This window comes from Mesoplodon densirostris, chromosome 3 (genome assembly GCF_025265405.1).
Source record: "Mesoplodon densirostris isolate mMesDen1 chromosome 3, mMesDen1 primary haplotype, whole genome shotgun sequence".
In the NCBI taxonomy this organism is placed as follows: Eukaryota; Metazoa; Chordata; class Mammalia; order Artiodactyla; family Ziphiidae; genus Mesoplodon; species Mesoplodon densirostris.
The window spans coordinates 68151132-68173780 of record NC_082663.1 but is presented as its reverse complement, the minus strand read 5'-3'; the positions used below and the strand labels follow the sequence as shown (position 1 = coordinate 68173780).

At 38.3% G+C, this 22649-nt stretch overlaps 1 protein-coding gene across 3 annotated transcripts in view; it reads right to left on the bottom strand.

Moving 5' to 3' along the window:
* The window catches only part of VCAN (versican), a 122408-nt gene that overhangs the window by 91027 nt on the left and 8732 nt on the right, over positions 1 to 22649 (bottom strand). For all 3 annotated transcript variants that reach the window (XM_060093121.1, XM_060093123.1, XM_060093122.1), the window contains exons 2-5: positions 19341 to 19416; positions 7140 to 7517; positions 3557 to 3731; positions 3346 to 3473 (exon numbers count right to left, since the gene is read on the bottom strand). In XM_060093121.1, coding sequence (XP_059949104.1) covers positions 3346 to 3473; positions 3557 to 3731; positions 7140 to 7517; positions 19341 to 19410 — 751 coding nt within the window. In that variant the 5' untranslated portion in view covers positions 19411 to 19416. The remainder of the gene's footprint in view (positions 1 to 3345; positions 3474 to 3556; positions 3732 to 7139; positions 7518 to 19340; positions 19417 to 22649) is intronic.

Below are 22649 nucleotides of genomic sequence, written 5' to 3'. Positions count from 1 at the left end.
GGGGACACAGGTTCGAGCCCTGGTCCAGGAAGATCCCACATGCCGCGGAGCAACTAAGCCTGTGCGTCACAATTACTGAGCCTGTGCTCTAGAGCCCCAGAGCCACAACTACTGAGCCCGTGTGCCACAACTACTGAAGCCCGTGCGCCTAGAGCCCATGCTCCACAACAAAAGAGGCCACTGCGATGAGAAGCCCGCGCACCGCAAAGACGAGTAGCCCCGCTTGCCCCAACTAGAGAAAAGCCCTTGTGTGGCAACGAAGACCCAATGCAGCCAAAAATAATAATAATAATAAATAAGTAAATTTATTTTTAAAATGATTCACAAAATAGAACTGTGGGTATGGAATTCAGAAGAGAGTTCAGGGCTAGACATGCAAAACTAAAAATTATCATTTTTCATTTTTTTTGTTTGTTTGGTGTCTCTTGGTGCCCTGTTCATCCCACAAGGCATTTGACTTATTTACATACAAAAGAGCAAAAGTGAAATTAAATGAACCAGTAAGGACATTGGAGCAAAGAAAAACTGGGAAGTAGAATTGTGATGAAGCCCGGAGATGTGTAAAGTTATCCAAAGTGCAAGTGTAAAGCCATGTGAGTAGAGTTGGCACTGAGTTTGGAGGTTAATTTATTAATTCACTCATTTTATTCAACTCCATCTATGGAGCACCTACTATGTGCCAAGGACATAGTGGGGATACACATGATTCCTTCCCTCCCAGAATCCATGGTCTAGTAGGAGAGATGGAGGAATAAGCAGACATTTGCAGGAGGGTGATTATAGTCACACATTCAAAGATTGGAGATGGTAAAGGTGAGAGAGACCAACTAGGACTTAGGAACGGGATATGGGATCAGTGTGAGAGCCCATAATACAGACACATCCAAGTGCTGGGAAGCTTGTGTGAAGGTCAGGGAATTGGAATGGTAGGGTGGTAGTTGTTCCAGGTGAAAGAAAAGCCAAAGGGTAGGGCTAACATGGAAAATATAGGCCAGAGAAGGAGAGGCGATAGGTTCCCAAGGTTGCCCATATCAGGGCGTCTTGTTACTCTGCTGACACAAATTTCAGCCAGTGCTTGAATTCCTATTTATACTTATTCTTTTATCTTTTTCTTCCAGCTGTTATGTGATAAGATAAAAAAGTTCAAATTCTGTTGTTTTGGTATAAATACTCCAACTAAAGTTATGCTATATTACACATTACAAGTTTTCAGTTATCAAATATGTGGAACAATTATCCCAAGTAAATACACAACTGTATGAAATACAGTTGGGTTACACTGGAGGAGAGACTGGTTTGACCAATACCAGTTGCCCTAGAAGTGGCGATGTTTATGGAGGTGTTCCTGTATGACTAATAAATCCTTCTCATTGTGGTGTACGCATACATCCTCAGAATGACTCTTCTGACAGAGGTCAATTTTCCCTGAACACTGGTTTTGATCCTCTGAACAGATTTTGGGAAACCAGCTCTCAGTGGGTACAATGTGGCTAGGAATCCTTGGTAGGGCTTTTACCACCAAGACCTGTCAAAAGTATCTCACACAGAATTTGTACAGGGCAAGGAATTTCTGGAACTTCTGCAGAAGCAGAAAGTCCTCTGGCCTTCAAAGAAGTTAGGGATTCTGCAGCCTTAGAGACTGGGGTTTCAGTAGCTCTCTCAGGATAAGACTGAAGAAGAGACATGCAGAGGGGCCCCTAGGTGCTCCTTCCGGGAGCATTGTAAATACTTAAGCCTGTCTTTCCATCAAGGAGTCTGGCTTGTGATGCTTATTCATATTGGGATCAAATTGGCCATGGATTTATACTTGAAAACCACATTTCAATTATATTTGGTAAAGATCTTTTAGGTAATTAGAAGTTATGTATACTTTTTCAAAAACTATCTCTGGTTTAGTTCCAGCATTACCAGTGTTCCAGAAATTTTTATAACTATCACTCTAATAGATATTATTCCAAAGGAGAACCACAGTGATAAAACAAATTCCACCTAGTGAATTTGAATACAAATTTCCATCTTACTGAGATAGCAATAACAAATTTATTTCCTAGAACCAGAATCCCACCAACCATCTCCTATTCTATGAAAAAAGTTAACTAAATTTAAAATAAAATTAAATTTAAAGGAAGGAGCTAAGCTATATCTATCTATCTATATCTCATAGCATGGATTTTACATATCTTTTCCCTTTGTCCTTGTAAAAAATAGAAATTGTTAGTATCAAAGTTATGGTTTAGAAAACACATTTATCAGTCTTAAATAATAGTTATAATAAGAATGTTAAGATGCTAGAGAACCACACTTAGCAGCTTTCTTGCAAGCAGGCCATCCTATTCAAATTTAGGGCATTAGGCAAATATAAGCTGCTTATTTTCTAGCTTTCAGTCTCTGAGGTTGTTTTTTCAATTCATAGAATCATAGAATTTTAATGTTGGAAGGGACTATGGAAGTTATCTAGTCCTACTTCCTTATTTTACACATAAGAACATTGAGATCATTTTTTTTTCTGTGGAGCCAGCCAAAATTAAAAGTATAACTCAATGTAATACTTCTATTTATATATTTAGGCTTCTAAGATACCTGTCGCTACAAATGAAATTCCACTTCAAAAGTCACAGAAATTTCTATTCTTATAATAAAACTGCATTGTGTCCTTAGATTACATCACCACAAGAGAACTCAAACTTGTCTCTAAGAATCTAACTCATGCTAAGTGAGAAATGATAGTGCCAGAATCAATCAGACTCTAAGCATCTCTAAAGCGAGGCTTATATCTTACTCGGCTTCATAGTCCTAAGTACGAGCAGAGTACCTATCACACAGTAGGTGTTTTCTTTTAATGTGTTCACTGGTTGAAGGAATGAATGATTGCTCTAAATATTAGTGTAGCAAAGTGAACACAAGGAGAAGCAAACCATGAAAATCCTTCCTGGGCTAGTTTGCCTTACTCAGCTGCACTTCGGGGTGTTTATCAGCACTTGGATTCACAGTGGTTTGTCATCACAGGATTTTACCTGAAGTTCTTACAAGAATAGGTACCACCCTTACAGGTTTCTATTCTTAATGCTCTAAAAGTGTATTGGAAACAGTCCAATGGCAGCATGACTGAAAGCAAACCTGCCATTAACTAAAGACATTTCAAACCTACATAACCATTTACAAAGCCCTCGTTCTCTTTCCACTTTAATTTAAGCTTATTTCACCACAGAATCATACGGTTATTTAAACTAAATGTTGCTGTTTGGAATCCAAACAAGCATGAAGACTTGCTCTATCCCCACGTGCTCCCAGTCTTTCCTCAATTTTCTTAGGTCAAATGAAGCTATAGAAATTTGAACATCTTACCATCTATATGGTCCACGTAACAATACACATCATAAGTTTCATGCGTAGCACGGAGTCCATAGGTCCTGACTCCTTCCTTCCCCATCATATCTCCATAACAGCCTTCTCGGGGAGCCCGGATGGGATACCTGGGGAAATAAAGGACTAGTAGGTAGCACTTTATTCTCGCTCCAAATAGATGAATTAAAGCTGGTGGCCCCAGACCGCTCACCTAACGCTCTGATCAGCCAGCCAGCCTGCGTCACATTGCTCAAATCCATCTTCATAGGCTGCATATAGCTGCTCTGGGGTTGCTATGACAGCCCCAACATCCAAACAAGCCTTCTGTGCCATCTCAAAATTCAGAGTGTACCTGCTGGTCGCTGCCCTGTAGTGAAACACAACCCCTGCAAAGATAGCAGCAAACAATTATGGGCAAGTTCAAGTCTCCCACCATACCGTGCAGTTTCTCATTGGAGTAATTCATCAAATTACTTGCTATCTCGGTAATAACATCATGATACTTCTTTATTTTTACTTTATTTTATGTAGCATTATGCAAAATTATGGTGATCTGAGGAGCCCCAGAAATGTTGTTCACTTAGGTGTTCTATTCTGCTCCATTAGAGAGTTTCAAGAATTTTCTGTTCCCATGTAAACAATCTAAAAAAAAAAAAAAGATTTAAGTCACTAAATCCCAAATGGTGACTAGTTGTCCTAATTGCAGGTAGTATTCAGGCTATTATGGGAACCTTGGACAATTAAATGGAGTAGGTGCTGCAAGAGATACAAAGAGTTAAGGGGGCCACAAGATCAACTTCTCCTACTTCATGTTTTTACTCAGGGCCAACTCAATAGAAGCACATGGAGCCTTCACCAGCACCACTTCCTACAAACATGAAGTATTGTAATACTTACTTCCAGAGACAATATACTAAAATGGAAAAGATGCTGGACTAGGTATGAGTGAGAAGGCCTGTTCCAATCTCTAATTTGCTCCTTAATCATATATAAGTCTTAATTTCCCCCTTCATAAAGTATAACTAATATTGCTTAGGTTATTTGATTGATAGGAAGGTCAAATTAGATAAAGAATTTAAAAATGTTGGCTAGGCTGCTGTGATAAATGTTTATCATATTCATAATTTAGGGTCTCCGCTTTGACAGGTAAGATGTATGATTTTTATCCCAAAGGAGGCCTGAAATAAAATTCTCCAGACTCCCATGGGCAGAAGCCAGGCATCCTGATATGTGCCTCAAATTCCACTTCGTTGTATTTTAGGAGTTACATAAACTAGTGGTTCTTTTTTTTTTTTTTTTTTTTTTTGCAGTACGCGGGCCTCTCACTGCTGTGGCCCCTCCCGTTGCGGAGCACAGGCTCCGGATGCGCAGGCTCAGCGGCCATGGCTCACGGGCCCAGCGGCTCCACGGCATATGGATCCTCCCGGACCGGGGCACGAACCCGTATTCCCTGCATCGGCAGGCGGACTCTCAACCACTGCGCCACCAGGGAGGCCCAAACTAGTGGTTCTTGAACTGTGTTTCAGGGCTCAAAGAATTGTCAAAGGCCTGAAGAAAGAGCAGCTGAGGGGGTGGAGCTTTGGTCCTCTTCTCCTACTTTACCAAAAGCATCTCCATTTTTAACTGGAGTAAATATGGTGACTCATTTTCATAAAAGAGCAAAGTGAGTCAAGCAGATGTGCCTAGGAAGTCACTGGAAAATAGAATTTGGGGTAATTGGGTCTTATGGATGAGATTTTATTGAGTCATACCATTTAAGACCACTTTTTTGTTAGGTGGAATTAATTTTGGTTTCCAAGATATCTTCTACTCTCCTTTTATTCCTAGTAATTTCCTGGAGTTGACAAGTCTCTCTCTCTCTCTCTCTCTCTCTCTCTCTCTCTCTCTTTCTCTCTCTCTTACAGCCTGACTTCTAGCTATAAGACTGTCTCCCACATGCCTATCCTTAGATTGTCTCTCTCTTCCAAAACAGGTATGTGCCAATAAAATATCTACAGGGAACAGACTAGCCATGTCATAAATAAGCACCTCTGCTCAGTGTCAATACAGAAAGACCTGCAGAGGCACCAAGTAGATGCATTGACAACTAACATTCATTTTCCCATTTCTGATATTGCAAAGAAAAAACTGATCAAATGCCTTTCATAAAATCTGTAGCTTTGTAGAATGACTCTAAAATTACCAGGAAGTATATATGGTGCTATCTAGTAAGTATGAAAGATAGTTTATAATGATCTCTAAGGTTTAAACCAGACTTTGAATGGTTTTAAATTAGTCTTATGTTGATCAAAGCTTCAAATAGCCTTCTTGGTAATTAAAAATCTTCCGTGTGCACTGAAGATTGGTAGTAAGGGGGCACAAAGGGGCCTCCATGACCAAGGCAGGGAATACCAGGCTGTATAAGTATCTGCAATTGCTGGGATAATTTGAAGACCTCATGGGGCTAAGGAGATTAAGTGGAGGATTTTCATTGTTTCAAAGGGGGCAAGGGGCAAATCCACTGCTAATTCTTTAATGATGAAAATTGTAAGAAGTTGTAAACTTCTTGTGGGATTTTAAAAACATATATGTATATATATATTTATATGCAATGTGTATCTAACACCATATATATATATATATATATATATATATATATATATATATATATATATATATATATAGTATGTTACATTATACAAAAAGAGGAAGAGAGAGATCAGTAGAAAAAACAATACTAGACAAACCAAAGTAAATGATAAAAGGGTTAAAAGAGCAAAGAGCCCAGGGTGTTTAGTGGATGCCTGGAAAACATAAAAATAGATTTATAGAAGGGAGCAATAGAATCTGAATGGAAAAGGATGTTCAGAAAATTAATCTGTCACATCTGAAATTCAAAATATTTCCTTTTGGCTACACAAGAAAGAGTTTTAATAAAACCCTTTGTATATATTTCTGAAAGGTAAACATTTTATAGGGAAGTGGAGGGTTGGAAGAAAAATCTGTTCCATCATGTCTGGGTATTAGAATTTTGCTTAATAACTTGCCAAAATATTTTTCTTCCAAGAGCTATGGCATTATGTGTGTACCCAATTAAAGCAATTTTTCTTTGCTTTGTCTCCTAACTTAAATTCAAATGACATACAAACCACCGCTCAATGTGGGCTAAAACTAAAATGTCTCATTGCAAGACACTGGACAACAACCAGTGCATTGACCTTAAAAAAAATTCACTGAGTTCTTGTTTTGATCCAATTCAAATGTTTGAGTCCTAGCTTTCTCAAAGCACTGTGATATATACCATGGTACTTATTAGGTGCCTTATTTCTTCAATGTAAGTTAAGATATAATTTATATTTCTTAAAAGCAAATTCAAAGATTTTAATAATCATGCTAGGAGAGTGAGAAAAAGGAGGAAAGAGGTTTTTTCCTGTGTGTGTGTATGTATATATCTATATGTGTGTATGTGTATGCATGTATATGCACATATACACATATGTTAAAATTAAAACAAAATGTAGAACAGCCTTTACAGTCTTAAAAAATAACCACTTATGGGTCTCAATAATGAAGTAAAGATTCTTGAGCTATAAACCATGTCTTGAGGTATTCATTATATCTAGTATAAAGTCACCTTCCTTGATTCCTGAACAAATAACAGTTCATTTTTTGTGAAAGACATGGACTGTTGTGTTGATTGATTTTTTTCCCCTTGTCCAAACCCTGAGCAATGGCTACTTTTGAATATTGTTTCACCACACTTCTGAACCAGGTATCGTGTTATACTACCTTCTTCTAGATTCCCAAAGCCTTACCCTCCACAGCCAATGACACTGTGTCCTGTGTGTCTTCAATCCCATACATGACGTCGCAGCGGTAGAGGCCTGCATCACTGGCCAGCAGTTTGACCATGGTGAGTGAGGCATCGCCCACGTCCTCGGGATATGTAGGCACCGACACTCTCCCTTTGTAGCCCTGACCAATCTTGATATTCCCATTTTGGGCCACGAGAACAGTAGTCTCCTTTAAATCTTTTCCATTCTTGTCCAGTTCAATCTTAGACCATTTGATTCGGAGAAATTCGCTGGTGGTGTTGTAACTGGGTGGTAAGGTAGGCATGGTTGAAAAATGACAAGGTAGGTTGACTTTTCCAGAGAGGGAGCCCTTAACAGGTGGGCTTTTTCCCACTTTGACTAGAGGAAAGAGAAAATACTAAATTAACAAACTGAGTCTATTAAATATGTGAATGGATAAGAACCATTACAGGGGGTTGGTTACATCCTCAATATGTGAAATAATTAGAATGATTTTATATACAGAGAATAGTACACAATTTTAGTAATGTTTTATAACAAAGACAGGGATTAATAATGCTTATATTTTTATGTACTAAAAATATGGCATTCATTTTAAAGTATTTGTAACTTAGTGTTTAACATGAACAAAATAAGTGATAAAATAAGGCAAGTGTAGGAAGACAAGCAATCAAGGGCAAGAGAAGACTAGACTTAAGCAATGCAGGTTTAAAAGACTGGACCAATGTTAGGAAGAACAGTTAAAAAACAAATTTAGGGCCTCCCTGGTGGCGCAAGTGGTTGAGAGTCCACCTGCCGATGCAGGGGATACGGGTTCGTGCCCCGGTCTGGGAGGATCCCATATGCCGCGGAGCGGCTGGGCCCGTGAGCCATGGCCGCTGAGCCTGCGCGTCCGGAGCCTGCGCGTCTGGAGCCTGTGCTCCGCAACGGGGGAGGCCACAACAGTGAGAGGCCCGCATACCGCAAAAAAAAAAAAAAAAAAAAAAAAAAAAAAACAAATTTAAGTCTACAGGTCTGAAGAAGAAAAATGATTAAGATAACTGCCACATTACCTTAGAGGAAATGAAAACAACTCAAAGGGGAAGTGAAAATTTTAAAACATACTTCAGTAGACTGGAACAGGGGGAAGCCCAGAACTTGAAGAATGCTCTTTGGTTCAGTGTTTGAACCAAAGACTTTCATTGTAATGAGAAATCCAGCTGCAATCACTTTGCAGTGAAACATTACCTCTAGATTATATCCTGAGGGGGCGGGGGAGTTAGCGTCTGTTCACCTAAACTTCGAAAGTATTAATCTACAGAATGCCTGTCTGTTTAAGCCCTTAAACTTTTAATGAGAAAGAACACATTGACTACAATTTAATACTATTACATGCAAAAACCCCACATTGTTTCACTCTTATAGGAATCTATACCTCTCTTCTCCCTTTTTCCCCCAACTTCCAGTCTCTACTAGTTGGGTAGACAATGTGTTGGTAATAAGAATAGAAATTATCATTAGTGCACAAGGAACTCCCAGTTCATGCAAATATGATGAATAGTAATAGTAGCCTCTAGGTGGAGTGAAATAATGTTAATCAACAAAATGATATGTATCTAACACTTGGTGTATTAGTGCTTAAAGGCATTAGTAACACACATCTCAAAATGGACATGCATTAGAAATGATACAGATGCTAAGGAATGAAACTTAACTTCAAAAAGATTAGATCCCATTAGGGAGATGAAGACAACAAAAAGATATTTTGTACTTTTTTGCCAAGAAGAGGGGTCCTGAGAAGGGAAGGGGTGAAAATTTTATGAACTAAAAATCTCCTAATTTATATTCATCATATGTTCTAGGAAATCCGATCTTCCTTCCTGAAGAATTATAGATCATTAACTTCACAAATAAAACATTGCTTTTTTTTTGTTTGTTTGTTTTTGCAGTACGTGGGCCTCTCACTGTTGTGGCCTCTCCCGTTGTGAAGCACAGGCTCCGGATGCACAGGCTTAGCAGCCATGGCTCACGAGCCTAGCCGCTTTGCGGCATGTGGGATCTTCCCAGACCGGGGCACAAACCCATATCCCCTGCATCGGCAGGCGGACTCTCAACCACTGTGCCACCAGGGAAGCCTCAAAATATTGCTTTTTAAATGGAGAATAAACATCTTTACCATCAACAACAATTATGATATAAATTATAAGACCCTTTATGGGTTCCTTTAAAATGAGTTTAAGATAAGTGACTTTCAATTCCTTAATATTTATTACTAAATTACAGTTCTTTTCACAATTTTAGAGGTATAGGGGCAGATATGAGATTCACCTCTATCTATCTGATTGGGAGGTTTCTGACACTTGGAGCATTACTCAATAACTGTGCTGTAATGAAAAAATATATTAGAACAAACTTACATCAACAGGCATTTTCCCAAGGGTTATTTATTGTTCTGGGTGTTTACAGATACAAGAAAATTAAAAGCTGCAGCTGGATGTAAATAAATATTCATGTAGAATCCAGTCTTAATAGCAGGATGAACAAAAAGCTGTGTGGCCAAGTCTTTTGTGTATGAAATCTTGGGTCGTAAGGCACTGGGTAAAAAGAACTAAGTTTGCCAAATCTAAATATTTTAAGAGAGAAATTTAGTAGTTCAGAGGATAATGTTTACCAACTGTGCATGCTAAAAAAAAAAAAAAAAGAAGATAAAAACTGCTACCTGCAAGAACTTGTCTGAAACTCTGACAATGCAAGAAATAAAAATGAATGCTAACAAAAATTCACTATTCCTGGAGAGACTGGTTCAAGATGGTGGAGTAGAAGGACATGCTCTCACTCCCTCTTACAAGAACACCAGAATCACAACTAACTGTTGAACAATTATCGACAGGAAGACACTGGAACTCACCAAAAAATATACCCCACTCCAAAGACAAAGGAGAAGACACAATGAGACGGTAGGAGGGGAGCAATCATGATAAAATCAAATCCCATAACTGCTGGGTGGGTGACTCACAAACTGGAAAACACTTATACCACAGAAGTCCACCCACTGGAGTGAAGGTTCTGAGCCTCAAGTCAGGCTTCCCAATCTGGGGATCTGGCAACAGGAGGAGGAATTCCTAGAGAATCAGACTATGAAGGCTAGTGGGATTTGATTGCAAGACTTTGACAGGACTGGGGGAAACAGAGACTCCACTCTTGGAGGGCACACACAAAGGAGTGTGCTCATTGGGACCCAGGGGAAGGAGCAGTGACCCCATGGGAGTCTGAACCAGACCTACCTGCTAGTGTTGGAGGGTCCCATGCAGAGGCGGGGGGGGGGGGGAGTGGCTGTGGCTCACTGTGGGGACAAGGACACTGGCAGCAGAAGTTCTGGGAAGTACTCCTTGGCGTGAGCCCTCCCAGAGTCCACCATTAGCCCCACCAAAGAGCCTGGGTAGGATCCAGTGTTGGGTCGCCTCAGGCCAAACAACCAACAGGGAGGGAACCAGGCCCTACCCATCAGCAGACGAGTGGATTAAAGTTTTACTGAGCTCTGCCCACCAAAGCAACAGCCAGCTCTACCCACAACCAGTCCCTCCCATCAGGAAACTTGCACAAGCCTCTTAGCTTCATCCACCAGAGGGCAGACAGCAGAAGCAAGAACTACAATCCTGCAGCCTGTGGAATAAAAACCACATTCACAGAAAGATAGGCAAGATGAAAAGGCAGAGGGCTATGTACTGGATGAAGAAAAAAGATAAAACCCAGGAAAAACAACTAAATGAAGTGGAGATAGGCAACCTTCCAGAAAAAGAATTCAGAATAACGATAGTGAAGATGATCCAGGACCTCGGAAAAAGAATGTAGGCAAAGATCGAGAAGATGCAAGAAACGTTTAACAAAGATCTGAAGAATTAAAGAAGAAACGAACAGAGATGAACAACACAACTGAAATGAAAAATACACTACAAGGAATCAATAGCAGAATAACTGAGGCAGAAGAATGGATAAGTGACCTGGAAGACAGAATGGTGGAATTCATTGCTGCAGAACAGATTAAAGAAAAAAGAATGAAAAGAAATGAAGACTGCCTAAGAGACCTCTGGGACAGCATTAAACATAACAACATTCTCATTATAGGGGTCCCAGAAGGAGAAAAGAGAGAGAAAGGGCCCGAGAAAATATTTGAAGAGATTATAGTCGAAAACTTCCCTAACATGGAAAAGGAAATAGCCACCCAAGTACAGGAAGTGCAGAGAGTCCAATACAGGATAAACCCAAAGAGAAACACTCCAAGACACATAGTAATCAAATCGGCAAAAATTAAAGACAAAGAAAAATTATTGAAAACAGCAAGGGAAAAATGAAAAATAACATACAAGGGAACTCCCATAAGGTTAACAGCTGATTTCTCAGCAGAAACTCTACAAGCCAGAAGGGAGTGACATGATATACTTAGAGTAATGAAAGGGAAGCACCTAAAACAAAGATTACTCTACCCAGCAAGGATCTCATTCAGATTTGATGGAGAAATCAAAAGTTTTACAGACAAGCAAAAGCTAAGAGAATTCAGCACCACCAAACCAGCTCTACAACAAATGCTAAAGGAACTTCTCTAAGTGGAAAACACAAGAGAAGAAAAGGACCTACAAAAACAAACTCAAAACAATTAAGAAAATGGCAATAAGAACATACTTATCAATAATTACCTTAAACGTGAATGGATTAAATGCTCCAACCAAAAGACACAGGCTTGCTGAATGGATACAAAAACAAGACCCATACATACGCTGTCTACAAGAGACCCATTTCTGACCTAGGGACACATACAGACTGAAAGTGACGGGATGGAAAAGATATTCCATGCAAATGGAAATCAAAAGAAAGTTGGAGTACCAATACCCATATCTGATAAAATAGACTTTAAAATAAAGAATGTTACAAGAGACAAGGAAGGACACTACATAATGATCAAGGGATCAATCCAAGAAGAAGATATAACAATTATAAATATACATGCACACAACATAGGAGCACCTCAATACATAAGGCAACTGCTAACAGCTCTAAAAGAGGAAATAGACAGTAACACAATAATAGTGGGGAACTTTAAAACCTCACTTACACCAATGGACAGGTCATCCAAATAGCAAATTAAGCAGGAAATACAAGCTTTAAATGACACAATAGGCCAGATAGATTTAACTGACATTTATATGACATTCCATCCAAAAACAGCAGTTTCCACTTTCTTCACAAGTGCGCACAGAACATTCTCCAGGATAGATCACATCTTGGGGCACAAATCAAGCCTCAGTAAATTTAAGAAAATTGAAATCATATCAAGCATCTTTTAGGACCACAACACTATGAGATTAGAAATGAATTACAGGGAAAAGAACATAAAAAACACAAACATATGGAGGCTAAACAACACGTTACTAAAGAACCAAAAGATCACTTAAGAAACCAAACAGGAAACCAGAAAATACCTGGAGACAAATGACAATGAAAACATGATGACCCAAAACCTATGGGATGCAGCAAAAGCAGTTCTAAGAGGGAAGTTGATAGCTATACAAGCCTACCTCAAGAAACAAGAAAAATCTCAAATAAACAATCTAACCTTACACCTAAAGGAAGTAGAGAAAGAAGAATAAACAAAACCCAAAGTTAGCAGAAGGAAAGAAATCATAAAGATCAGAGCAGAAATAAATGAAATAGACACAAAGAAAACAATAGCAAAGATCAATAAACTAAAAGCTGGTTCTTTGAGAAGATAAACAAAATTGATAAACCTTTACCCAGACTCATCAAGAAAAAGAGGGAGAGGACTCAAATCAATAAAATTAGAAATGAAAAAGAAGTTACAACAGACACCACAGAAATACAAAGCATCCTAAGAGACTACTACAAGCAACTGTATGCCAATAAAATGTATAACCTGGAAGAAATGGACAAATTCTTAGAAAGGTATAACCTTACACGACTGAACCAGGAAGAAATAGAAAATATGAACAGACCAATCACAAGTAATGAAATTGAAACTGTGGTTAAAAATCTTCCAACAAACGAAAGTCCAAGACCAGATGGCTTCACAGGTGAATTCTATCAAACATTTAGAGAAGAGCTAACACCCATCCTTCTCAAACTCTTCCAAAAAACTGCAGAGGAAGGAACACTCCCAAACTCATTCTATGAGGCCACCATCACCCTGATACCAAAACCAGACAAAGATACCATAAAAAAAGAAAATTACAGACCAATATCACTGATGAATATAGATGCAAAAATCCTCAACAAAATCCTAGCAAACAGAATCCAACAACACATTAAAAGGATCCTACACCATTATCAAGTGGGATTTATCCCAGGGATGCAAGGATTCTTCAATATATGCAAATCAATCAATGTGATACACCATATTAACAAACTGAAGACGAAAAACCATATGATCATCTCAATAGATGCAGAAAAAGCTTCTGACAAAAGTTAACACCCATTTATGATAAAAACTCTCCAGAAAGTGGGCATAGAGGGAGACTACCTCAACATAATAAAGGCAATATATGACAAACCCACAGCAAACATCATTCTCAATGGTGAAAAACTGAAAGCATTTCCTCTACAATCAGGAACAAGACAAGGATGTCCACTCTTGCCACTATTATTCAACATAGTTTTGGAAGTCGTAGCCACGGCAATCAGAGAAGAAGTAGAAATAAATGGAATACAAATTGGAAAAGAAGAAGTAAAACTGTCATTGTTTGCAGATGACATGATATTATATGTAGAGAATCCTAAGGATGCCACCAGAAAACTACTAGAGCTAATCAATGATTTTGGTAAAGTTGCAGGATATAAAATTAATGCACAGAAATCTCTTGCATTCCTATACACGAATGATGAAGAATATGAAAGAGAAATTAAGGAAACACTCCTATTTACCATTGCAACAAAAAGAATAAAATACCTAGGAATAAACCTACCTAGGGAGAGAAAAGACCTATATGCAGAAAATTATAAGACACTGTTGAAAGAAATTAAAGATGATACCAACAGATGGAGAGATATTTCATGTTCTTGGATTGGAAGAATCAATATTGTGAAAATGACTATACTACCTAAAGCAAACTACAGATTCAATGCAATCCCTGTCAAATTATCAATGGCATTTTTTTACAGAACTAGAACAAAAAATCTTAAAATTTGTATGGAAACACAAAAGACCCCGAATAGCCAAAGCAGTCTTGAAGGAAAAAAATAGAGCTGGAGGAATCAGACTCCCTGACATCAGACTATACCACAAAGCTACAGTAATCAAGACAATATGGTACTGGCACAACAGCAGAAATATAGATCGATGGAGCAGGATATAAAGCCCAGAGATAAACCCATGCACCTATGGTCAACTAATCTATGACAAAGGAGGCAGGGATATACAATGGAGAAAAGACAGCCTCTTCAATGAGTGGTGCTGGGAAAACTGGACGACAACATGTAAAAGAATGAAATTAGAACACTCCCTAACACCATACACAAAAATAAACTCAAAATGGATTAGAGACCTACATGTAAGGCCGGACATTATAAAACTCTTAGAGGAAAACATAGGAAGAACAATCTTTGACATAACTCACAGCAAGATCTTTTTTGATCCTCCTCCTAGAGTAATGGAAATAAAAGCAAAAATAAACAAATGGGACCTAATGAAACTTCAAAGCTTTTGCAAAGCAAAGGAAACTACAAACAAGACGAAAAGGCAACCCTCAGAATGGGAGAAAATATTTGCAAATGAGTCAACGGACAAAGGATTAATCTCCAAAATATATAAACAGCTCATGCAGCTCAATATTTAAAAGACAAAAAACCCAATCAAAAAATGGTCACAAGACCTAAATAGACATTTCTCCAAAGAGGACATACAGATGGCCAAGAGGCACATGAAAAGCTGCTCAACATCACTAATTATTAGAGAAATGCAAATCAAAACTACATTGAGGTATCACCTCACACCAGTTAGAATGGGCATGATCAGAAAATCTACAAGCAACGAATGATGGAGAGAGTGTGGAGAAAAGGGAGGGAACCCTCTTGCACTGTTGGTGGGAATGTAAATTGATACTGCCACTATGGAGAACAGTATGGAGGTTCCTTAAAAAACTAAAAATAGAATTACTATATGACCCAGCAATCCCACTACTGGGCATATACCCAGAGAAAACCATAATTCAAAAAGACACATGCACCCCAATGTTCATTGCTGCACTATTTACAATAGCCAGGTCATGGAAGCAACCTAAGTGCCGATCAATGGACGAATGGATAAAGAAAATGTGGTACATATATGCAATGGAATATTAGTCAGCCATAAAAAGGAACGAAATTGGGTCATTTGTAGAGACATGGATGAATCTAGAGACTGTCATACAGAGTGAAGTAAGTCAGAAAGAGAAAAAGAAATACTGTATATTAACGCATATATGTGGAACCTAGAAAAATGGTACAGATGAACCAGTTTGCAGGGCAGAAATAGAGACACAGATGTAGAGAACAAACGTATGGACACCAAGGGGGGAAAGCAGCGGTGGGTGGGGGTGGGGGTGTGATTAATTGGGAGATTGGGATTGACATGTATACACTGATGTGTATAAAATTGATGACTAATAAGAACCTGCTGTATAAAAAATAAATAAAGTAAAATTCAAAAAAAAAATAATTGCTTAAAAAAAAATTCACTATTCCCACCAGATAGTTTGTTGTCTAAATGAATACAGCAAGGGAGAAATCTCTGAACAATGAATGATCAGTTATGTTTCATTCTCTGCCAATAAATTCTGCAGAGCAAGGACGATGCAAATTCTATCTACACAATTTGAACAAACACACACACACAGACCTTGGCCAAATAATTGTCAGAGTGAGTATAGGGGAATTTATCACCCTCTCAAGTATTAATGTCACTCTCTTGTTCATTCATTTACTAATAACTGTGCATTGCTGCATTTATTAATATTAGAGGAATATCCAAATAACTGGGTGAATGCTAGATAATCAATATAAAGGGTATTTTTAAAGCAAAGAGCTCTTCATGCATTAAAATAAATCCAGAAAACAATAGACAGAGTGTTCATTAGTTATTGACCTTTTGCATGCCTAGACATAAATAGAGAAAACCTTAAGATAAGAGTACTCGTGTTGACTCAACTAGTTACTGCTCTGTGATTCACTATGAACTTGGCAAACCTGTTTCATATGGATCTTACATTTTCAATTTTTAACCCTCACATGAAAAAGTAAAAATTCTTCTGAAATTAGCCCCAAACTAATGACATCTCTTAACAGTGATTGCAGATTTGCAAAGAACTTGATGCTTGGGATAAAGTACAATACAGTGGTTGAGAGCATGGACTGTGGAGCCAGACTGCCTGGGTTCGCCTCCAGGCTCAATCACTAAATTGATGTATGATCTTCTACATTAGCTATGTCTCTAAATCTTTTGGTATTGCAATTTCCTCATTTGCCAAATGGGGAGAATAAAAGCATGTGTCTCATCGGAGAGCTAAGATTAAAAAAGGTTAACAAAGTAAAATACTTAGAACGAGGCCTAACGTAGAAATCACTCAATACTGTTAGCTATTACTACTATTTTAAAATACCATCAAGGAGCTATACCATAATTGTTTGTTCGTTTCCCTACTGTTTGTATGAGTTCTTTCTTTGTTTTAAGTGGAGGGTTAGTTGCCCTGTTCCTCAAAGTTCTCCCACTACTTTCTCTATAATTCCCTCCTATTACTTCCCACCCAAACCAACTCCTTTTCTCTATCTCCTTTCTATGTCTTCCTTCTTCACTGGATGCCGCTGTCCTTTCCTCTCTGTGACCTTCAACCTTTACTTCCTGAAAACGCTGAAAAGGACAGCTCCTGGGCTCTTGGATTGGTGGAGCCTAGACTCTAACGGCCATCCAGGTCATTCACTGTGGTATTCACACATTGTTTATTTATTCATTCACTTATTCACTCAACACATAAATTGATTAAGTGCTAGCAGTGTGTCAGGAACTCTGCTAGAAAATAAAAAACAGCTGTCTTGAACCTACACTCCCCTTGGGAAGAAAAATGAAGCATAACTTATCATAGCGAGTGGTATGGGCTATAACAGATGTCACAGCACAGGGGACAATGGGAACATAGAGAAAGGGCTTTTAAATTGGCTGGAAAGGGGAATGAGAGCCATGTCCGAAGTCAGCTCGCCCTTGATTCCTCTCTTGCCCTCACCACACCACATCCAATCCATTTGTTGGTCTGAATCCTCCATCTCCAAGTTGGAGAGATGAGAATTCACTTCTCTCCAGCTCTTCTGCCACGCCCCCATTTCACACACAGGTGACCACAATAACCTCCTAAATGATCTCCCTGCTGCCACTCTTGCTCTCCTACAATCAAATCTACATAGAATAGCAAACATGGAACTTTGAAAACATTCATCAACTCATGTCTTTCACCTGCTGAAACCCTTCAGCGCTTCCTTCAGTGCTTCCTGGAAACAAAATCTAGTCATTTCTAAAGCTACAATGCCCTATATATATAAGAAATGTAACAGAGGTAAAGCTCACACACTCCTGGGACAGCCTTGGTTTATCTCCCAGTTCTGCTACTTACTGGTTGTGTGGCTTTGAGCAACTCTCTTAGGTTCTCAGTTTCCTCTATGGATAATGAATGTTTCAATAAGCTAATGTTAAGCATTAAAACTGTTCTTGGCTCATAGGAAGCTCTTTTCTAAGTATTAGATATTGTTACTATTTATATGAACTGACCTCTGACTATCTCTCTGTCTGTGTCTCCTACTTTCTTCCTGATCACTGCTCTCCAACTACAGTGAACTTTCTGTTGTTCAAACACACTATCTAACTTGGGCCAGATCTTAGCTGGCTGGCTCTTCCTCATCATTCCCACATCAGTTTAAGTATGACTTTCTCAAAGACCCTTTATCCCCCCCCGCCCCCCACCCTAAGCCATTTCCTATGATGTCATTCTGCTTTATATTCATCTATTCGGAAGTACTTGGATTGTTTGTTTACTTGTTTATCGCTTACCTCACGTAACTAAGGAGATTAGGTTTAATGAAATCCAAGACTATGTATGACTCATCCACCGATATATCCCTGGAGACCCAGACTAACATATAGCACACAGAATGTATTCAAACAACACTGTCAATGGATGGATAAATGAATGGATAGGGGGAAGGATGGATGGATGAATAGATGGAATGATACTTAAATTTTGAGTCTTAAGAATGAACTGAAGTGGAACTGTAGAGAACAAGAGAAGGGACTGTCAAGCAGAAGGAACTGCATGTAAAAAAAAGGGATTAAGAAGGTCTATGAATGGAATTGTAAATTCTTGCAGAGACCAGAAGCATAGAGTGGGTATGAGAAAGAAGTGGAAGCTGAGTCTGGAGAGACCCTTGATGGGAGCAGATCACTGAAACTCAGCACAGTATCTTTTTCCATAGACCAGAGTCCACAAATTTGGAATCACAGAACCTTCATTAGATGGATATATAATTTACAGCTAACAAAAACAGTGGATGTGTACTTATCCAGTTACTAGAAAGGGGGTGGGGAGAAGAGGAGGGAAGGGAAGGGAAGGGAAAGGCAAGGGAAGGGAAAGGAAGGGAAAGGAAGGAAAGGGAAGGGAAGGGGAGGGGAGGGAAGGGAAGGGAAGGGGAGGGGAGGGGAAGGGAGGGAAGGGAAGGGAAAGGAAGGGAAGGGAAGGGGAGGGGAGGGGAAGGGAGGGAAGGAAAAAAGAAATGGAGGTGGGGGAAAAACTTGGCTATCAGCCCTCTCTCTATCTTCTTTACTTTTTTCAAACTCTATCCTCCTGAATGTTTAGTAGTCTTTTTTTTTAATATAGAAAATTTTTGAGCAGTGTTGAAGAAAGCAGAACTTAAAAATATGCCCAGCCCTACATGTGAGCCTTTTTGCACAGTCTGAAAGTAATCTGGGAAGTTACTGAAAGCCCACTTGCTTCTTTAGCACCTGGTTCATTATTTTGTTATGATTGATTTATTTAAAACCACTGTTTTCAACCTAATAATATTTTAGCTAAAAGTGTTCAGCAATGAATAGATCAAAATTCATCCTTTATTTTAATGATTCCATAATCCCATTCCATGCCCCAGTACTTCAATTTTTATTTCAATTAGTCCTAAAAAAATTGTTAACACACTCACCTTTCTGTAGTGCATGGGTTGCTATTAAGGTAGAGCACATCCATAAGATGCTCTTTATATTTATCAACATCTTGTCCTAGAAATGAAGAAAAACACAAAGTAAATCATAAGCATTCAGGTTTGTGGGAGGCCATACATCACATTCTATTTGTGCATTATAGGTAATACGAGTACAAGAAGCAGCTCCTCTTGGATTGTAAAAACAGGAGGAGACTTGCAATAGGAGAAGTTGTCCCAACACTTTAAATTATTAGTTTGACTCTCACCCAATGTGGTAGTTACCAAAATAATCCCAGAACCCAAACTGGGGACATATAACAATGTGGATGTGTGGGGCAACCACAACAGGGTAGTCTGTTGGAAGAACAATATAGACCACAGCCTAAGTAACTAGTGGCTAGGAGCTGGCACAAGGAGGGAGGGGCGACCACAAAATCTATTTAGAAACAGGAAGTTGGTCATAGATGGAGCAAGAGAAGATGGGGAAGTAATTGAGAGAGATGTTAAAAGAAAGGGGTTCACATCAAATGTGAGGTAGGAGGAAACCCATTGGTGGTTCATGCACATGGTATCAGAACAGAGAACAAGGATCTCAGCAGGCTTTTTAAAGCACAAACTCAATTTAGTTTCTAGGAGGCTGAGCAAACAAAATAAATATTTTATAAGAAGCTGTTAATTACAGAAAAGGCCAGTGCTTGCTATGAGCTTTAAAGCAGTTTCAACTGTCTGAGGGTAAAGAATGAAAGAAAACACCCTGTACTGAGTCAAGAAACCCTGCTCTGACTTTGCCATTAATTTATTGTGTGAAGACATTTAACAAATCTGGGTCTCAGCATGGTCCCTTCCAGCTCAAATATCTATGAAGCTATCATTATGAGGAGGATAAGTACCATTGTTGGGGACCATCTAGAAATCAAAGAGCTAAGCTCAGAAGAACTGCAGAAGGTTATTTGATCTCCACAGTTATTCCCTTCTCAGTTACATTTAGGACTGTTCTATAACAACCATTGTGGATTGGCTATCCTGTAGCCATTCCTCTTTCTCTTTTCTAACAAAACTCTAATTCCATTCTAGTATCTACCCTCCTTCACACAGCCATGTACTTTAATGGAACCTGGGTCAAACCCCAGCCCAAGGGGATGATCCTGATTATTCTTTGTCCATTACATTGGTCCCATTTCTTTTGCCAATGACTGGTTTTGGAATGAGTATATGATGCAATTTTGGCCAATGAGATGTGAGAGGATCTTGCATGGAGGGGTTGCTCCTGGGAAAGGTATATTCATTTTAAGAGGAGAAAAAAGGAAGTGATGGTTGCTTTTCTTCACTGGACATTATCAAGATAGGATATACCTCGTGAAACTGTTGTATCTATCTTGCACCCACGAGTATATAAGATACCCTCTGGGATGAAGCTGAGAAAGAATCAGGAGAGGCAGGGCTGAAGTGCTCAGGCATTAGACCTACAGCCAACCATAACCTTGAACTTTCTTTATAGTAGATAATAAATTCCTTTATTATTTAAACCAATAAAATCAAGGATTTTTGTTGCTTGTCGCTGAAGGCATCCTAACAGACACATATTTGAGTAGGTGCCCTGCATAACTGCCTTAGAAAATATCTAAATTGTGTATGATTTAGAAAACCTAGATTAAAAAGAAGTAAATGCTATAAGAATGAATCCAAGTCCAAATTTGGGCTCAAATTCAATTTCATAATTTATGACAGCTATAACTTTACTTTTGATATTCTTCTCTACCTGATTGCTTTATTTTATATATATTGAAATAAGTGTTAGAACCTTTCTAAAAAAATTCTAGATATGTCCTGAAGACCATTTTTTTACCTAATATATTATATGTCTCATATTTTCCATCAATAGGCCATTTGACAACTCACAATGAAAAATATACAGTTGATAATCCTAAAGTAACCTTGATAATTAAGTTTATTTATCATATAATTACTGAGATATGCTAATAGATGTTGTTACACACTAACTGGGAAATTAGGTTTCTACATTTCTTTTTTTTTAATAAGATACCACAGCAAGCAGGAAGTATATACCTATATCTCAATACTATAACAATATTTCAGGGAAAAATTAAGATATCAACTTCACATACCCTACAGTTAGTTTTCAACAAAATGAAATTTTAGATTGTATCATACAATGCTATTAAAGACAGTGTATTCCATGAGTACTAACTGAATCCAAATAAGAAACTTTTCTTTAATTGTGCTTACAAACAATAATTTCTTATTGTCCTTCAAGAAAAATTTTTCTTAATTTTTTTCTTTTTTTCAGGAAACTTTTATAAGCTTACTGTTAAAAGTCTATTTCCATTGTCAAATAGTCCTGAATTCAAGTTCAAAATCTTCTGCTAATACTCTGTGATTTTGGGTAAGTTACTAACTCTCTCATTTCCAGTAGCTATTTAATAATGAAAAGCAGTACAATGAGAATTGATAAAAGAATGTATATAAAATATAGTTCAGTGATACACAGCATATTCAGTACTCAATATTTATTATTAAAATTTCTAATTCAAGCTTTCTACCAGTGTTCTTTTCCTGGTTTCATATCACTAGTAGTAAAAAGAAAAGTATTTAAAGCTCTTAGATTTGAAAATTATAACCTGGGTTACTACTATAGCTGTGTACAACTTCATGCTCACAGTAAATTGTCCTATAACCTATTTCTATGTGCTCTGAATCATTATTTAGAAACATGTTTTATCTCCTATGTAGAACAGTAGGCTTCTGGAAGGCAGAGCCGGTATCACATTCAGCTTATTAATTCCCACAATATTTCACCCACAGTGCCAGCTTCAGAGTAGACCCTTGAGGTAGGTTTGTTGACCAAATGTGTTACCAATGCCCCTATTTCCTATTCAGAAATACACTTTGAAGAGAAGTGTCAACAATCTCTTTAAACATGGGTGAGTGGGCCAACTAACACCTGAAATACATTTAATATTTACTGTGACTCAATAATATCTGATGTTTGTCAATATCTAGAGTGTTGGATCTTATAACAAAACCAGAGGGGAAGATGTAATCCTGACCAGGAATGGGTCTTTTGCATCCTGATCTCCTGTCCAAGGCAGATACTCAAAAGTCTAACTCTGTGCCATACTTCATCCTCACAAAAGTGGCTTTTTTTCGAGGGAGGGGAGGAAACAGTTCTTCATCTATATAACAAGTATACTCATCACTTGCTCAAGTAAGACTGTCACTAAGACAAGGCTAGGGAAGGAGCCAGTGCATTAAAAGTGCAAGGGAGAGATCAGTCATGTTTTAAATATA